The 17,604-nt window shown below is 55.3% G+C and overlaps 1 protein-coding gene and 1 non-coding gene across 2 annotated transcripts in view; both read right to left on the reverse strand.

Moving 5' to 3' along the window:
* Positions 1-16,121, reverse strand: part of CPT1A (carnitine palmitoyltransferase 1A) — a 43,026-nt gene extending 26,905 nt beyond the window's left edge. The window contains 2 exon segments of the mRNA XM_070426284.1: positions 785-1,021; positions 16,029-16,121. Of these exon segments, the coding sequence (XP_070282385.1) occupies positions 785-1,009 (225 nt within the window). The 5' untranslated portion in view covers positions 1,010-1,021; positions 16,029-16,121.
* Positions 10,418-10,524, reverse strand: LOC139019183 (U6 spliceosomal RNA). The gene has a single exon (XR_011473062.1). It is a non-coding gene; the product is annotated as a U6 spliceosomal RNA (small nuclear RNA).
* Positions 16,122-17,604: the final 1,483 nt, after the last annotated feature.

The raw sequence follows: 17,604 nt of genomic DNA on the forward strand, positions 1-17,604 counted from the left end.
GAAGAACCTAGAGACAGAACCTAGAGACAGAATCTAGCGAGAGAACATGGCAAAGATCCTGGACAGAAACCTGGCTACAGAACTTGGCTGGAGAACCTGGATAGAACCTGGCCGGAGAACCTTGCTACAGAACCTGGCGACTGAACCTGGCGAACCTGGCTGGAGAACCTGAACAGAACTTGGTTGGAGGTCCTAGCTAGAGATCCTGGCTAGGCTGCTGGCGGGAGAACCTTGCTATGCTGATCAACTGAACGCTGTCTCCGTGTCATTCCTTCATCGCCTACTCCGTCCACACCTTGGGGAACCCTTGGACCTACTGGGGTTGGACCCCAGCACTCCTCCATGCCCTCTTCCACCTCCACCCCTCCTTCTGTGATTTTTAAAATAAACTAAATTAAAAACGAGACACGTGCTTCAAATAGGGATTAACTGTCCTCTTTCGAGGAAACAGAACTGAGAACGTGCGAAGGCAGCTGCCCTTGAATTTGCGTGCGTATCTGTCAATGTTTGACTATTTTATCAACGAGACACCTGTTGCACAGACTCCCTGCAGCTTCGCCGGAAACACCATGACTCCAGAAGGTGAGCAGGAGGCACGGGTGCTCGTCCTCACTCTGCTCCACCAAGTGGCCACTCACCCTCTCTGAGCCCCGACCTCCTCCCCTGCCTGACAGGGGCCCCACCTGCCTCCAGCATTGAAGAATTCAGCGAGTCAATATATGTCACCGTGTCTCATGAGCCTTAGGTGCCAAGAAGATGCGAATTATGTGCCAATTACCACTCAGAAATGTGGACACTGCAAAAGCACCCCGAGAACGGTTCTGCGTTCCAGGGGAGACGGCCCACATTTAAACAAGTGTCTGCAAACCTTGAATCTAATGAACTTCTTCTTCCAGGAATGAAGTCCGGACAGATAGATCTGCTTAAGGGCCTCATGACTCAGCCGCAGGTCGATGCCGTCGGGAGTGACCGTGAACTGGAAGGCCACAGCCTGGTGAGCCTCTGCCATCTTTAGGGTCTCCTGGGAAGAGACGGAGAGGATTATATAGAAGTGTAACTTTGTCCTTACCCTCGGAAACCCTTCCCTCTGACCCTTGGCCCTGGCCCTCCCACCAGCTCCCCCTCCTGGCCAGCAGCCCGGGCCCCACCCAGTTGGCACAGGAAGGTGATGGCTGTGTAGCAGAAGCAAATCCAGTCCCTGCCCTCCAGCCACCTGGAGGCCACACATGAGTCACTGTGGCCCTGAACCCTTATCTTCAGGTAGGGCGGGGGACCGACACCTTGGCCTCCGGTGTGCCAGTGCTTGGTGCCTTGAGAAACGATTTTAGGCACCATGAGAGCCAGACCCGGAAGCCTAGGACAGAGCTGGCCTTCCTCCTCAGAGGCTGGGACTGAAATCAAGCCCCAAGGGTTGAACATTCCGGAGCACTTAACCGACCTGGGCACAGACCCCAGGCAGGCTCCCCCGTCCCACTCACCCCACCCCGCCCCCACCCCGCCCCCCACCCCCGCCAACGAAAGCACATTTCATTTGAGCTTTTTTCAGAGTCTACAGAATGTCCTTTGTCTCCGTCATCCAGGCTCCCATCTTCCAGGGACACGAGGCCCCCTAGAAGCTGCTACTGCCCTCACAGCCTCCTCCACCTGCCGGCCCCTCTGCCGCCTTCTGAGGGTGAGCGAGCCCACCATCTCCTGAACGGTCTGCACAGAGCAGCATATGGATAAGGTGGATAAAAAGGCAGCTAAGAGCTCCAGCTGGTTTGGCTCAGTGGACAGGGCATTGGCCTGTGGACTGAAGGCGTCCTGGGTTCGATTCCAGTCAAGGGCACATGCCTGGGTTGTGACTCGATCCCCAGTGGGGGGGGGGGGGCATACAGGAGGCAGTCAATCAATAGTCTCTTTCATCATTGACGTTTCTATCTCTCACTTCCCCTCCCTACCTCTCTGGAATAAAATATATATATTTTTTAAAGGCAGCTATAAGAGAGGAAAAAAACCATCCCGCGCCATAATAAGAACCTAAAATTGCATGGTGTCTTTTCTCATTACGTGCAATTTCCCCCGTTTTTTTTACCCATGTAAGCCTATTACGTGCAGAGGTGGGACCATTACAAAGATGCCCAGTTACAAAAGTCAAATCAGCCTGACTTCAGCTGACCAGACCAAACGATGCCTTGAGCAAGTCCGGGAAAGGCACCAGACTATCATTCATTTGTTCGTTCAACAGGGCGTGGGCCTCGGGGTGTGGGCCAGGGAGGCAAGACCAGGAAGAGGCTGGGGGTGTTCCAGGCGAGTGGCCCCGAGTGGGAACGGAGGGGACAGGAGGCTGCCCGCTCCTAACAGGCGTCAGGTTGAGCCATCTGCCTAGTGGAGCCCTTCCCAGCCAGGGAGAGGCCCAGGGCGGGGAGGGACAGGCGGGGGGCGGGAGTGCAGGACTGGGCGTGGCCCGCCACGTCCCTGCAGGGTCTGCCTTTGGGACGGAAAGGCCTGCACTGTGGCTGCTTCTTCCTTCACGTGTGATGTCGCCGGGGGCAGAGGGACAGGCCGGGGTGGGTGCACCTGGGAATGTCCGTTACAATGATTTTGGAAAAACAAACCAAAAAAACCCTATAAACAAAAAAACAAAAAAAAAACCCCAAAACACAACAACCGCGGTATAACCTTAGCTTACTGTAATCTGCAAGCACTCCAGAATATTCACATACTATTTAGCAGACACGGAGCAAGCTGCCGGAGCCTGTCCAATTTCGGAGAGAGAGGCATCGACTGGTTGCCTCCCATATCGATCAAACCCGAAACCGAGGTATGTGCCCTGACTGAGAATCGAACCCACAGCCTTTTGGTGTACGGGACGACGTTCTAACCAGCCGAGCCACCCGGCCAGGGCTGGACCCGGCTTCTGAAAGCAGCAAGCTCTCTAGGCAAAGGCTTGGCACAGGTGATTGTGAATATTGAAGACGGCACCCAAACGAACAGCTCTGCACCCATTTCTCAAAAAATATCCACGGGAGTTAGTGAACGGGCTGTAAGATTCCCCCAGGGCCTCCCGGCCACTCAGCCCCGCACCCCACCCAAGGCAGGATCCTGCACAGCGGGCATCACGGCGAATAAAATGATATGACCGGCCACCCTTACGAGGATGTGCACGATCTCTCAAGGGCTCTGCACAGGACTCGAAGGGATCCCCAACGGCAGCCGATTCAATATAAACCTAGTGTTTGTAGGGAACTCCGTGCGAAGGCGCTCGTGGGCTTTTGCTCAGGAGCCCGGCCGCTGCTGGGAGAGGCGGACTGAGCGCGCCTGCAGCTCCCTGTGGCCTTGTCAGAACTGCATTTAACTAAGGATTTGCTTGTTTTGACTGGTTCAGCCTCGTGACAAATATGAGATCCTACATGCCCCTGTAACACACAGCTTGTTTCTCGTTGTGCAGTAGCCACGGTGGCTGTCCTGAGCTGGCCTGTCCCTCCTCCAGCCCTAAGCGGGAATTAGTGAACGGCCGTCCAGCGGCTTGAAAAGCTCCCTGTGCCACTCTAATGAGCTAAAATGCCACCTCAATCCATGGGTGCTTAACAGTATTTATATCTGGAATATGGCCTCCTGTCGCCATCAGAGACATGCAGACCAAAACCTCAGCAAGCCCTCGCCAGGTGGCTCCGCTGGTTGGAGTGACGTCCATTGATCTCTCTCTCAAAACCCTTCAAAATTTTAAAAAATAAAATCCATAGAAAACATCCTCAGGGGAGGATAACATAAAAAATAAGTAAAAATCGCCCTAACTGGTTTGGCTCAATGGATAGAGCGCCAGCCTGCGGACTGAAGGGTCCTGGGTTTGATACCGGTCAAGGGCATGTACCTTGGTTGCGGGCACATCCCCAGCAGGGATGTGTGCAGGAGGCAGCTAATCAATGTTTCTCTCTCATCGATGTTTCTGACTCTCTGTCCCTCTCCCTTTCTCTCTGTAATTCAAGAAAATATTTTTTTAATAAAAAAAAAAGTAAAATCTATGTAAGAAAAAACAAAGGCCATGTCACACCCACCAGCATGGCTACAACCGAAAGGACTGTGAGGAGGGCTGGCGAGAGGATGGGGAAAGCAGGGTCCTACCGGCGCTGGTGGGTGCAAAACGGGCAGCCCCTTTGGAAAACAGCCCGGCCGTTTTCTGGAAACCCCTGGGTCAGAGTTAGAATGTTCCTCTCTGACCGAGGCTCCCAGGCCTGCTGAAAGCCATCCTGCCCCTCTAGATGGACAGCTGCTGAGGCCAATCAGATCGGCAGCCTCCCAGCATGGGGCGTGAGTGCTAGCAGCTGAACGGACAGGGCCACCTGGAGTGCCCTCCCTGCAGCTAATCCACCTGCCTGGTGAAGCTCCGGGGTGGGGGTAGGGGTGAGTGGGGAGGCAAGTGGTCAATAAATTCACGGGCAATTAGGAGGCCTGTCCTCTGTCTTTACGTTTTAAGTCTCGACGCACGGCAAACACGGAGGAACACCTAACACCGGCCTCCCCTCCCGGAGTGAGCAGCTGTTAGCATTTGGTGCACTGACCCGAGACTGCCATCTGCAGTTTTCCCTGGCATCCCAGACACACCCACCCCGGCAGGGGCTGAGCCCAGCTGGGACCCCGCACCCACTGTGAGAGGAAGGCCCTGGGGCCAGCTGGCAGGCCAGGCCTGGGTCTGCATCCGGGCCACCTACCCTGGACAGCCTCTCCTCGGTATCCCTCCAGGGGAGCGGCAAAGGGCACCAAAGTCAGGTGAGCAGCCCCCCCTCCGCCTCTGGGGCCCCGGGCCGGGGTCTCACAGGCAGGGCACAACTAAACCAGCAGTCTCGGGCACCAGCCACTTCCTCCTGGATCAGGTCTCTAGGTGCTCGATGGTCTTACTCCTTACCTGCTGCTGCCACCACCCCCTGTCTCCGGAGCTGGGGCCCCCCTGCACCGCAGGCCCTGCCGGGGGCTTTAACTTCTACCTGCACACAAGGCTGGCTGTCTCAGCACCGTCTCCACAGATGCCAACGCACACCCACTGAGGATGAATCGCCATCTTTCCCCACCGTCCCCACCACTGCTGACCGCCACACCATTGCCCATGGAGCCCGGGCCTCACTCGACACCTGCTGGTTTTGAGAGGTGTGCAACCGCCCCCCCCCCCCCCCCCCCCCCCCCCCCCACTATCCCCGCCTGGGCACCCATCTACCTGGGTGGAGAGAGGTGGCTTCCCTGGGGACAAAGCCACGCGGCATGACCGCGGGGACACGCCTGCACAAAACGGGCACCTGCGCCCGAGTCCTCAGGTGGCTCCCGGGAGAAAGCATGGACTGGCAAGAAAAGCAAGGAGAAGGGGAAAGAAAGGTCGCAGAGAAGAGATGAGAAGAGAACATGGAAGAAAAGAGAGCTTCGCCTCTTGCCCGTCAGTCACTGTCCCCTCACATCAGCGTGAGCAGCTCCTGCAGGGAACAGGGTGACGGAGGAAGCACCTCCCGGGCACGCAGGTGGCTGCTCCTCCCCAGGGCTGGCTGGGTGACAGGAGGAGGCCCTGGGGGCTGTGCACCTTCACTTTCCAGAAACCACTTCTGGGCGGCAGGTGGAGCCGCGCCCACCTGGAGCCCCACCCCCGGGGGGCTGGCACAGACCCCCTTCCTGGAACACACCTGGGGCCAAAGCCCCCAGCAGAGCCTAGGAACCGGGGAGACCATCCCGAGGGCCACTAAGGGGGAGAGATTCTCCGAGGTCCGCACAGAGCACCAAGCACCTCTCGCTAATCGGCTCTCAGGAAAACACCCAGGCCCAGAATAAGAGGCTCCGAGTGAGAACCATTTAAAAATCCACATCTCTGTCCTGTTGGGCAGCTCAGTGGGTCGGAGCACCGTTCCCATACCCCAAGGTTGCAGGGTTGAGCCCCTGTCAGGGCACATACTGGTACAAGAATCAACCAATGCATTTGTAAATAAGTGGAACAAAATTGATGTTTATCATTTCTCTCTCTCTCTTTCTCTCTCTTTAAAAATCCATTTTTAAAAATATCCTGCCTGGCCCTAGCTGGTTTGGCTCAGAGGATAGAGCATCGGTCTGCAGACTGAAAGGTCCCAGGTTTAATTCCCAGTCAAGGGCACATGCCCGGGTTGCGGGCTCGATCCTCAGGACAGGGCTGTGCAGGAGGCAGTCGATGATTCTCTCAGCTATATATATATATATATATATATATATATATATATATATATATCCTGCCTGGCTGGTGTTGCTCAGTGGTTGAGTGTTGACCTATGAACCAGGATGTCACAGTTCAATTCCCAGTCAGGGCACATGCCCGGTTTTCGGCCTGATCCCCAATGTGGGACATGCAGGAGGTAGCCAATCAATGATTCTCTCTCATCATTGGTGTTTCTATCGCTCTCTCCCTCTCTCTTGCTCTATGAAATCAATGAAAACATATTTAAATATATATATATATATATATATATATATATATATATATATATATATATATATATCTCCAAATATCATGCTGCTCTCAGCTGTTCCCTACACCTTCCCAAGCTCATTCTCCCGGTCGCCTGGGCCAGGCCTGGGGACTCACAGCTGAGCGGCCTGCTTCTCCATCCGTTTCTACTTTCCTGTCTCACACCGGGCTTGGAGCTTCCCTCTCCCGGGGCCTGCTCTGGTCAGCCTCTGAATTGTGTAACCTCACAGGGTGAGCTGATCACCCATTCCTAACTGGGCAGGTCCTGGTGGGGAGCCGCGCCCCAGACCTATAACTTTTCAGTTGATCTTTGCCTTAAGCAGGCCTTGTCCATTGTTTCTGTGCATCTAGGTCAGCGGTTCTCAACCTGTGGGTCGAGACCCCTTTGGGGGTCGAACGACCCTTTCACAGGGGCCGCCTAAGACCACCGGAAAACACATATACAATTACATCTTGTTTTTGTGATTAATCACTATGCTTTAATTATGTTCAATTTGTAACAATGAAATTGGGGGTCACCACAACATGAGGAACTGTATTAAAGGGTCGCAGCATTAGGCAGGTTGAGAACCACTGATCTAGGTTAACAGGCTTTCTACCTAAACGGGCTGCAGTGTTTTCTGTGCTTCAGGAAGTAGCGGTCCACAGCCCCAAGGCCCAATCCTGCCCTCCGATCCCCACCTTGGCTTTGTCCCACCTCCAAGGTGATCTTCCTTGTCCCCTTCTTAATCTCAAAGCGTGAGAGAAGCCTGAGCATTTGAGATCTTGCTCCCAGGCATATGCCATCTGTTGTCAGATTGGCTCAAATAAACTCTCATAAAAATTCTCTACAGGTTTAGCTGCTTCTTGTGTGGACAGAATCCACATTCCCAAGGTAGAAGAATTCTACCGGAAACATCCAGCAGTGCCACCTGCCCTGCCGGCGACTGTCACTTGTAAAGTATTTGTTTAATCTCCCAACATCAGTTAGAAGCTGCTCCAGGCCCTACCCGGTTTGGCTCAGTGGATAGAGTGTCTGCCTATAGATTGAGGGGTCCCGGGTTTGATTCCGGTCATGCGCACTGCTCAGGTTGCAGGCTCAATCCCCAGTAGGGGGTGTGCAGGAGGCAGCCGATCAACAATTCTCTCTCATCATTGATGTTTCTATCTCTCTCTCTCCCTCTCCCTTCCTCTCTGAAATCAATAAAAATATATTTTTTAAAAAAAGGGACACACTCGCATCCCTGTTTAATTCTCTGAATCAAATCACGGGCCGAAGACAGTTCTCTAACACTGAATGTCAAACGAATGATTTGGGGAGGAGGGGAGCTCATTCAGTTTTGGTAAAATGACCTTCAATTTAAACATTTTGCCCAACGCCTCCCCCCAAAACCCTGGGCCAAAACCCTGGGCCAATCCTTTGGTCGGCACTGTGCTTTTCAAATGCATTCACTTTGTCCTGCTGTCCACAGCAAGTCCTTCTCGCCTAAAACCTTTCCCCTCAGCGGCCTACACATCCTGATAGAAGCCGCCCAGAAGCCAGGTCTGTCTCCCTGGAGGAGAAGACCGGGCCCTCGGGCAGACAGGGGCCTCCGCCCTCCCAAATGCCCTCCACCCCCCACCCCAGGTCCTGAACAGGGAGCCCGAACAGGGAGCCCATTATGGAAAGGAAGTGAAAGGTCATCATAGCGAAAAGTTTGGTGCCAGACTGCAAAGCTTGCCCAGGGGGAGATGTGGAAATCATCTCCGTAACATAAAACAAGCAGGAAACTTGCCCTGTGACGACACTGGGATTCCAAGAATACAGTCATTATAGTAACCGAAATATGCAACTGAATCGGTGTCGTCAGAAGACTTCCAACATGGCCTTGAACATGAACAGAGAGGGAGAGAGGCCGGGGTCAGGTGGAAAGGTCCATACATGGAGGCGGGTAGATAGAGAAGGCATACAGATTTTGTGCTATTAACAACGAAGACACAAAATATTCTTCCCACCAAACTCTGGCATATGGCGGACAATGGGATCACATTCACCTGCACTGGCCCATTTAATTCCCACTAGACCCCTAGGAAGTGGGTACCATTGTTACCCTCATTTACGGATGAGAAGACCGAGGCTTGGGGGTCGAGAAACTTGCCTGACGGCACAGCGGGCAAAGAGCAGAGCTGGGCATCAGGTCAGGTCCAGCTCAAAAGGCACACGCTTACCTCCCAAGTGAAGCGGTAAGTCCACCATTTAAAAAGTTCCAGCCCTGGCTCATGGGGCTGAGCATCATCCCATGCACTGAGAGGTCGCTGGTTCGATGCCTGGTGGGGCACATTCCTAGGTTTCTTGGGTTCAACCCCCACTTGGGCTGCATGCGGGAGGCAACCGATCAATGTTTTTCTCTCACATGGATGTTTCTCTATCTCTTCCTTCTCTCTTAAAAAAAAAGTCCCACTTAAGGTTCCTAAAGTTACAACACAGATATGAAATTAGGTCACCCTGTTGGAACCAACATGATATGATTGCAGCCAGCAACAAAACTACAGTAACTGCAAACGCGACAGTGCCAACTCTAAAATTATTCGCACGCTCGCCTTTCCGCTAGGATTGCGCAATTCCCTGCCACACAGGAGCTGGCCCTGCCTCTATTAAAGTCCAGCTGACGATGCCGGAACCGGTTTGGCTCAGTGGATGGAGCGTCAGCCTGCGGACTGAAGGGTCCCAGGTTCGATTCCTGTCAAGGGCATGTACCTTGGTTGCAGGCACATCCCCAGTAGGAGATGTGCAGGAGGCAGCCGATCGATGTTTCTCTCTCATCGATGTTTCTAACTCTCTATCCCTCTCCTTTCCTCTCTGTAAAAAATCAATAAAATATATTAAAAATAAATAAATAAAGTCCAGCTGACGGCCTCGCCGGGTGGCTCAGTTGGTTGGAGCGTTGTCCCGTATTCCAAAAGGTCGCGGGTTTGGTCCCTGCTGGGGGCACATGTGGAGAGGCAACTGATCGATGTTCCTCTCTCTCTCTCCAAAATCAATAAAAAGATATCCTCAGCTGAGGATTAAAAAAAAAAAAGGAATCCAGCTGCCAGCGGGCTCATCTCGCGTGGAGGTAAATTACTGTGCTGGGAGTTCCCTAAGAAAAGGTGACCCACAGGGAGCGACAGCTTAGCACAGCACGCGCGCCTGGCAGGGTCTCCAGAAGCACAGCCCTGGCCCTCACCGGGGAGAAAGCCTGAGTGTGTGCGACACGCGGGCCACCATGGCTGGGAACACCCCTGAGAGAGGAAGCCGAGGAGGAGGAGGAGGAGAATGAGCAGCGTCATCTTCAGCGAGCGGCAGCCCAGTTATTACCGACAGCACGTACGGTCTGGTGAGCAACGCCCAGGAGGGTTCTGTCTGCACCCGGAAGTCCCAGCTCCCACGTGGGAAAGCCACACTCCTGCCATGCATGCCTACCGAGGTGGCACCAGGCCGGCCCGGGCACTGCTACCCAAAGCACTTCGAGGCCAGTACCAGGAAGGATCTGGAAGGGCATCACCAGCCGGGGGGAGTCCCCGAGCCCCGCCTGTGCAGGACTCTTCTCCCGCCCCTTCTTCCTGCTTGGCATTTGGTGTTCCTGCTGCTATGCTGCTGACCAGGGCGAGAAGTCAGGTGCAGCAACAACCAGCAGTAACAGGAAGAAGAAACAAACAGCCCCTGCCCACTCCTTTGTGGGCAGGAATCCTCCGTGCACCCCGGGGGCCACGTCGCCCCCCACATGCAGAAGTGACGCTCTGTGCTTGTGCTCTAGGGTGTGTGTGCTTTTTCAGAAACTGTGAACACAAACACCTACAAACTGCTCTTCCCCCGACCTGATGGCGCCGCAGACAGACTGTGGGGCGGCTCAAAACTCACGTTCTGTGCCTGGGAGGGCGGGAACTTTCACGTATGAAACATTTTATCTTCAATTCATGACTGGGCGTTCTACAGTTGCATTTTTTATTTTATTTATTTATTTTTTAAATATGGAACGCTTCACGAATTTGCGTGTCATCCTTGCGCAGGGGCCATGCTAATCTTCTCTGTATCGTTCCAATTTTAGTATATGTGCTGCCAAAGCGAGCACCAGTTGCATTTTTTAAAGGGCTAATGTCTTGCAATGAAGTATCTTATAATTAAACCACTTACAGTTACTGAGTAAATGTGCAGAGTCAAGCCAGGTCATAAAGGGAATTCTGAATCATATTTTTCTACGGCTCTCGGAAAGCAATGAGTCTATGGAATCAAAAGCAAATTCAAGGTTAAGCCTATATTGCCCCACATCAACAAGGACTAGGAAATCAAACAGAGAAATGAGATCTTCACAAGAATTGGGGAAAGCTCACTGCGGGTCACATTTTTGTAAAGAACCCCGTCAGCATGATTGCAGGGAGGGGCGTGCACCTGCCCCAAGATTCCCCAATCTCTCCCCCTACCAGGATGCCGCTGTCACAAATGTTTCTAAAACCATGGGGGGGGGGGGGTGCCCCGATTTCCCACACATACTTCACCTTTGCACCCGGAAGTACAACCGGACTTGTGGAGGCACTGCAGGGCACCGTCTACCCACCTGCAGCCCCGCACTGCATGCGAGGACCTGTATTCATCCCCTACCCAGAAAACTACTCTCAGGCCTGGCCCCTTACTGGACCCTCATAAAACCCTGTGACAGGACGGCAGGTGTCATGGCACCACTGCCCAGATGAGGAAATGGAAACCCAGAAACCTCCAGGGCTGATTCAGCATCACGTCCAGTGGGCACGGGGGTGGCGGTCTGCAAAGCAGCGGGAAAAGGGCGGGAGGCAGGCTTTGGAGAACACAGATCCGGGTTCCTATTCCAACTCAGCCACTTACTCAGTCGCACATGCACGCATGTGCGTGCGTCCCCTTTGAGAAAAGGTCACATCGCCTTTTGTAAGATCTGTTTATGGGCATATAAAGTACAGATGCTCCTTGACTTAATATCCCCATAAACGCATTGTAACTTGAACATGCACTTACTGACATTGAGCTTAGCCCCGCCTACTTTCAGCGCGCTCAGAACACAACATCCAGTCGTAAGGCAAACCGTATTCTTAAGTCAGGACCGTCTGCATGGGTAATACCCACGACCTCACACCAACAGGAGAGTGAGTGATGGGACCAAGTCCACATTAGGTGTTCCCACAGGAACAGTCTTTCTTCCCTCCCACTGTAGCGGGTGCTGAGAACGCCCACACGCCAGGGCCTGGGACCTCGGCCGATGTCTTGGACATTTAACTTTCTGCAGCGTTGCCGATTTATTTTACACGTACCTTACTGTACCTCACATTACTCAAGGTGTGCTTGAGAAGGTAGAAAGAAACCCAAACTATGCACATTACATCTTTTTAAGGGCAGCAGCGGAGCTAACACCTGGGGAATTCAGTGGCAAGCGCCTAACTTTAGAAATGAGAATTCTTCCATAAAAAGCAACGTCTGAGTTAGAGCACAGGCCAATTTCTTAAAAGCAAGGTTATTTTGCGTTTGCTTTTAACACAAAAATGCATTACCTTTTTTAAAAATATTTTTTTATTGATTTCAGAGGGGAAGGGAGAGATAGAAACATCAATGCTGAGAGAGAATCATTGATCAGCTGCCTCCTACACACCCCACACTGGGGATTGAGCCCGCAACCTGGGCATGTGCCCCCGACCGGAATCGAACCTGGGACCCTTCAGTCCACAGGCCGATGCTCTGTCCACTGAGCCAAATCAGCCAGGGCAACATGCATTACTTTTTTAAACAAGGGGCGAAGGATTCTAAAGAGAGGGAATCAACCCCTAACCTGAAACCTCAGAAACGTGCGGAATGCTGTGCGTGTGCTGAGGATCAAGAGCCAAGGGACCCCTCAGGAAGCCAGGACTGGTGAGAGCCAGAGGGGAGTCTTTCCCTTTGATGTGGGGAATGATTGAGCTCAGTGGTATCCAGGCCAGACGTCCTTGATCACAGTGATAGGGTAAAGCAAGGTGCATGGTGAGGAAGGAGCCAACAGCTTCCGCTGCTTCTGGCTGACTTGGCACCAGCTTCCTGTGCCCAACGGACCCCCATCACCTTAGGGGGGTCGCAGCAATCCGGGACTGAGAGGTTCTCAAACATTCTCTAGTTTGTTCGACAAATATCCGAATTCTGCTCTGGCTCAGGGAAATGGGGAGGAAGGCCAGCTTAGGGACCATTTAGGAAGCAGAAGTAGCAGGTGGGCTTGGGAGAAGGTCGGAGGGAACCCGGATGCCCCTCAGGTTCCTGGGATGGGTGTGTGGGTGAATGACCACATGAAGAGTATGGGACATTCTTTTCCTTATTACCTAAAGAACTCCGTGTCCAACAATTAGTCGATAATCCTTGGGAAGGAGGGCAGTAGCCGGCCTATTTCCCAACCCTCCAGGTGTCTGTGACCCTGCCATACAACTGGGAGGGGCAGGCCTCACTCAGCAGCACCACTTCTTTCAATGATCAACTTCAGGGAACAACCGTGCAGGACATAAAAATAACACAGACACAAGCAAAGGTGGACATTCCGTAACCCTGAGGCTCCCAGTCACCCAAACAGGTCACGTTGGCCGGCGCCCAGGGCTTGCTGGGAACCCAGCATCCACCTGATATTTGCTTGGGGTAGAAGGTGAAGTTCACAAAATGTTACGAATCAACAGCAGAAAACGTTCCTTACTGGTGTTAAGTAACAGTTGTTTTTTAAGCACTCCCTGTACGGCCTCGATTATTTCTGGAATCATCAGAGAAACTGCGAACAGTGGTGGGTTCTGCAGAGGGAATCCCAAGTGAGGAGGCCGACTCTGCACCCCACCCCCAATACACCGTGTCCTTGGTCGGACTTATCTTTAAAACAGAAAAGACCTGGCCCAGGCCACTCAAAGGGAGTAGAAGCCTCAGTCAAGTGTGAGGGTTATTTCTGAAACACACTTCAAACACACTAGTTTGAATAACAATGTTATTCTTAAAAGCGCACTTCTTCCGGAATTCAAGTCCAGGCTCCCATCGGCAACAAAATGCTGGCCTGCCAATAATAACCATGCAGAGTGACTAAACAGTTTTTCCAACAAAGGGTAAAAAAAAAAAAAAAAAATGCTCCCGATCAAAGTGCAGAACCAGCTCCGGGCCGGAGCGGGCGCGCGTTTCCGCCTCCCACCTTCCCACCGCCTTTGGAGCTCCGGCTGCGCCTAATTGCTCTGTTGGAACGCGTCCTCTAAGGCTCTGCCAGCAACAGCGCCCCAAACACCCCGCCCCCTCCCCCGCCCGCCGCGGGGGTCACGTGACGGCGGAGAAAAAGTAGGGGAAAGGTTAGCGGGAGCCCCGCCCCCGGCCTGGCGTGCCCCGGGCGCTCAGATCCTGTTCCACCCGCCGAGCCTTCGGAGAGACCTTCCGCAGCTTTCGGGCGCGCGTGGCCAGCGCTGCCACCCAGGCGACCGCGAGCGGAACGCGGTGCCTCTTCGGAAGGCCGAGGCCTGCGTGCTCAGCCTTCGGGGCAGCTGAGAACTTAGTGTACCCGGCGATATCCCACACCCGAAACGCAGCCCTGCGCCCCCGCCAGCCGGGAGCGCGTCCGGAAGGGGCTCGCCGGGACGCACCAGGAAAACTTAATTAACGGCGTTTCTATGAATGGGCAACACGGGGCCAGGGTTGCGTAAGCGCGGGCCTTCGCCCCAGGGCTCCCGGGAGGCCCAGGCTTGACCGCTCGGTGAGCACTGGGCCGAGCCGAGGCCAAGGGCGCAGCGGCACCAGGTTTCTCCTCGTCACCTCCGGGCTAGGCCGTTTGTTTTCAGTACACACTCGCAAGGTTATTTTGACCTGTGCATGATGCCAGTTTCTGCTACTCTGATACAAAGTATGCGCGCTCCTAACGATGGCCCTGTTTCTGATTCAAACAGCTGCTCGGATGGCGACCCATGTGCAAGGTCCAGTGGAACCTCGCAGCACGGGGAGGAAACCGGACGTTTGCTCGCAAACAGAGCCGCGGGGCAAACAGACCCTCGTCCAAGTGCGGCCTTCCCGTCCCAATCAGACGCGTCGGTCCCAGACACTCCCTCGCCTCCACCACGAGCGTTATCAGCCTCCCGGCCTCGTATCTACACCACACTCACCCCCTGCAAGTCACCTAAAGTAACTCGGCGAGGGGAGGGCGACGCTTGTTGGCGTAAATAAAAGACCAGCGAGCTCGGCCATATTTTTTATTCATTCGGTGTGTGGTTTATAAGGAAATAAACATGCTTGAATATCTGGAATGACCAGAAATCGGACGCCTGTGCAAGAAAATGGTGTAACAAAGACAAGTTTCAAAAGGTGAAACTGCCATTTTCTTCGGGAACGTACAAAGTTACCGGTTTTCTACTGACATCTGCCCTTGGATGTTTTAATACACGGAGCCCAGAGGGACTGAAAGCCTGTCCCGAGTTGGGAATATTAAATCTGTCCAGTATTCAACCTGGTGAATTATTTGGCATTGTTTACTGACGGTGTTAAAAAAAATGAAAGTAAAATCAGTCGTCATCTTTGTTCTCTACAAGGAAAGCCAACCACCATTTACATTATAAAGACGCTGACCGACACACAGCCCGGCGAACAAAACGAAACAAACTAGCAGGGGGAGTTGGGGTTAGGGACTCGCAGGCCGGGTGGGTCCTGGTCACGTGACGCCCACCCACCCCACCCCACCCCCCGGCACCGCAGCTCCCGGGCCCTGCGCGACCTTGGGCAGGTTCTTCGCTCCCACCTGCCCTGAAACCCTCGTGGCACGGGAGAGATGGGGTATTCGCCAGCGGAGACGCCGGCCCAGCGCCTTTATCCCGTGCACCGCGGACGCTCAGACCGCAGCCGCAGTACCCATGCGTGCAGCACCCGCGCCAAGGGCGTGTCCTGAAGGCTGCACTGCGGGGGAGGGCCCGGAGAGGGGGGAGGGGGCGGGGGTGCCCCTCGGAGTTCCGAGGACCTAGCGTCCCCTGACTCCTGCATGGGACTGTCGTACCCCAGACCTAATCCACTCCGTACGGTGGGTTTGGATGACGGTGAAGAAAGCCGCGGGCCCAAGTGGCTCCAGGCCGTACTCGTCCTGCCCACGTCCGGAAAACCAAGCATCCCTCCATCTCTGTCCTCTGCACTGTACCTGCCTGCGGGTCGACGGCCCTCGGGCGGACCCCCAGCCCCATTCCTCTCCTAGGGAGTGGGTGGAGGTGGAGGTGGGGCGGGGGAGGGCGCTGGTGGCCCGCTGGCCCCGGGCCGGTGGCGTCTTGCCAAGTCCGGAGGGTTGAGCATCATCCCTCCCGCCGCAGCATGGAACCTGCCCGCGTGCAGAAAGACCCCTGGGAAGACCCCCAGACCAATCCACTGCGGGGGTTGGGGGGGGTCCCTGTCCCGCTCCGGTTTCGGGTTCTCTACTGACCCCGCTGTCCAAGAGGGATACTCGGGGTTCCCCTCCGCGCCCGGCTCAGAAGGCGGCCCCCCTCCTCTGCCTGGGTTCGGGCCACGGCAGTCCCCGCGCGCTCCCCGCCCTGGAGCCCGCCGCCGCCCGCCGGCAGCGCTCCCCAGCCCTCCTCACGGCGCGCGGCTTCGGTCCGGCCTTACCGAGTCCGGGGACGGAGGCGCGGCGGGGGGTGCGGCGGCGGTGGCGACGGCGGCGAAGTGAGCGAGCAGCGATCCGGCGCCGGGAGCTGGAGCGCCGCGGGCAAGGCTGAATGCAGCCGCCGCCGGGCGCCGCGGATTGGCTGTGGCGAGTGAGGGCGGCGACTCCGGACGCGCGGCGGGGCCGGGGCGGGACCTGGACGGGGCGGGACATCAGGAGGGGCGGGGCCCCGGCGGGGCGTCCCCGGGAGTGAGTCAGGTGAGGAAACTGAGGCTCTCACTGGCGCTCACCGCTAGGTTTCACCAGCGTGGAGCCTAGAGCAAGATTCCTCCCTCTACGAGCCTCAGTTGGCTCATCTGAAAAGTGGGCCAACTCATTAGGGCCATACCCATCAGAGCGCTCAGCACGGTGCCCAGCTCCTGCTCGCCCGTTGGAGGCGTTGCCCTGTGTAATCCTCATGGCACCCCTATAAATAGCCGATCCCAGCCCGCGGAGGGCGGGGGTGATCACTAAGGTGCCCGCCCAGGATCACACAGCTAAGAAGTAATGGATCCGACCGACATTGGCCCCAGGGCTGACTCCAGGGCCCACGCCCGAAATGGAACCTTATCTCCCCCCGACCCTGTGTCTCCCCTCCCACCCCCCCAGGGACAGCTGATCAGCTGATACAGTGTGGCTCGCGGGGCTCACACGCTAACGGGAATTCCGGTGACCTTTCTGAGGGCCCCGCTCAGCTAACTGGGATAAAAACACTTTTTTTGAGGGGCTTTGGTAAGATTTCATCAAGTAACTAAACAGGCGCCTAAAGCATAGTAGATGCCGGGAAAGAAATGGCTGGTGGTGGTGACAGAGTGGCCGAGACTCCCGTGCCGGCTCCAGAGAGGGGCTGGGCGTGGAAACTGCGCCCCGGCCCAGCTGGGGCCGGGGTCGGGGGGGGGGGGGGGGGGCCGTCCAGGAAGAGCGCGCGCGGCGCAGCGAGGGCTCCGCGCTTCCCGCCGGCGAGCCCCTCCCCGCTCTCGGCCAGCCCCGTTCCAAGGCCCCAGCTGGTGGTCTGCAGCCAGCAGGTGCTCCATCGATGCACCTGTTTACGAACACGGTCAGGCTCTCCCTTTGGTTATGAACAGTCCACGCTTGCCTCTGTCTGTCTGTCTGAATTGTTTGGTGGTTACCGCACGAGGATTTGGGGGAGAAAATGGAAGTCCCCGTCGGTTCCCGCTCACTGTTGGCGCACACTGTCCAGGCCGTTCTCAGCCCGGTCACAGGGGACGAGCTGTTTGTTAAAACTTTGGCTTTCACTTGGCTTCTGTCGTGGACAGCGTTCCCGTCGAGCCTCGGGGAAGACCGCGTTTTTCCATAGTATTTATCCCGCCGCGTGGACATTGAGCCCCTCCCGCCCCTTCTCACCACTGCGGGTATAAATAGAGCCGCACTGGCCCCGGATGTGGTAGTGAGCTGCCGGTTTCTCTCTCTAAATCCCTAGAGTGAAGCAGCCAGGTCCAAGGGCAGGCACGAGAGACGTTCTGGTGACATGCTGGTGCCGGGCAGCCCTCTAGGAAAGGTATAGACCACCCGCGCCTG

This window comes from Myotis yumanensis, unplaced genomic scaffold (genome assembly GCF_028538775.1).
Source record: "Myotis yumanensis isolate MYYU_CA2020_CCGP unplaced genomic scaffold, mMyoYum1.0.hap1 SCAF_10, whole genome shotgun sequence".
NCBI lineage: Eukaryota > Metazoa > Chordata > Mammalia > Chiroptera > Vespertilionidae > Myotis > Myotis yumanensis.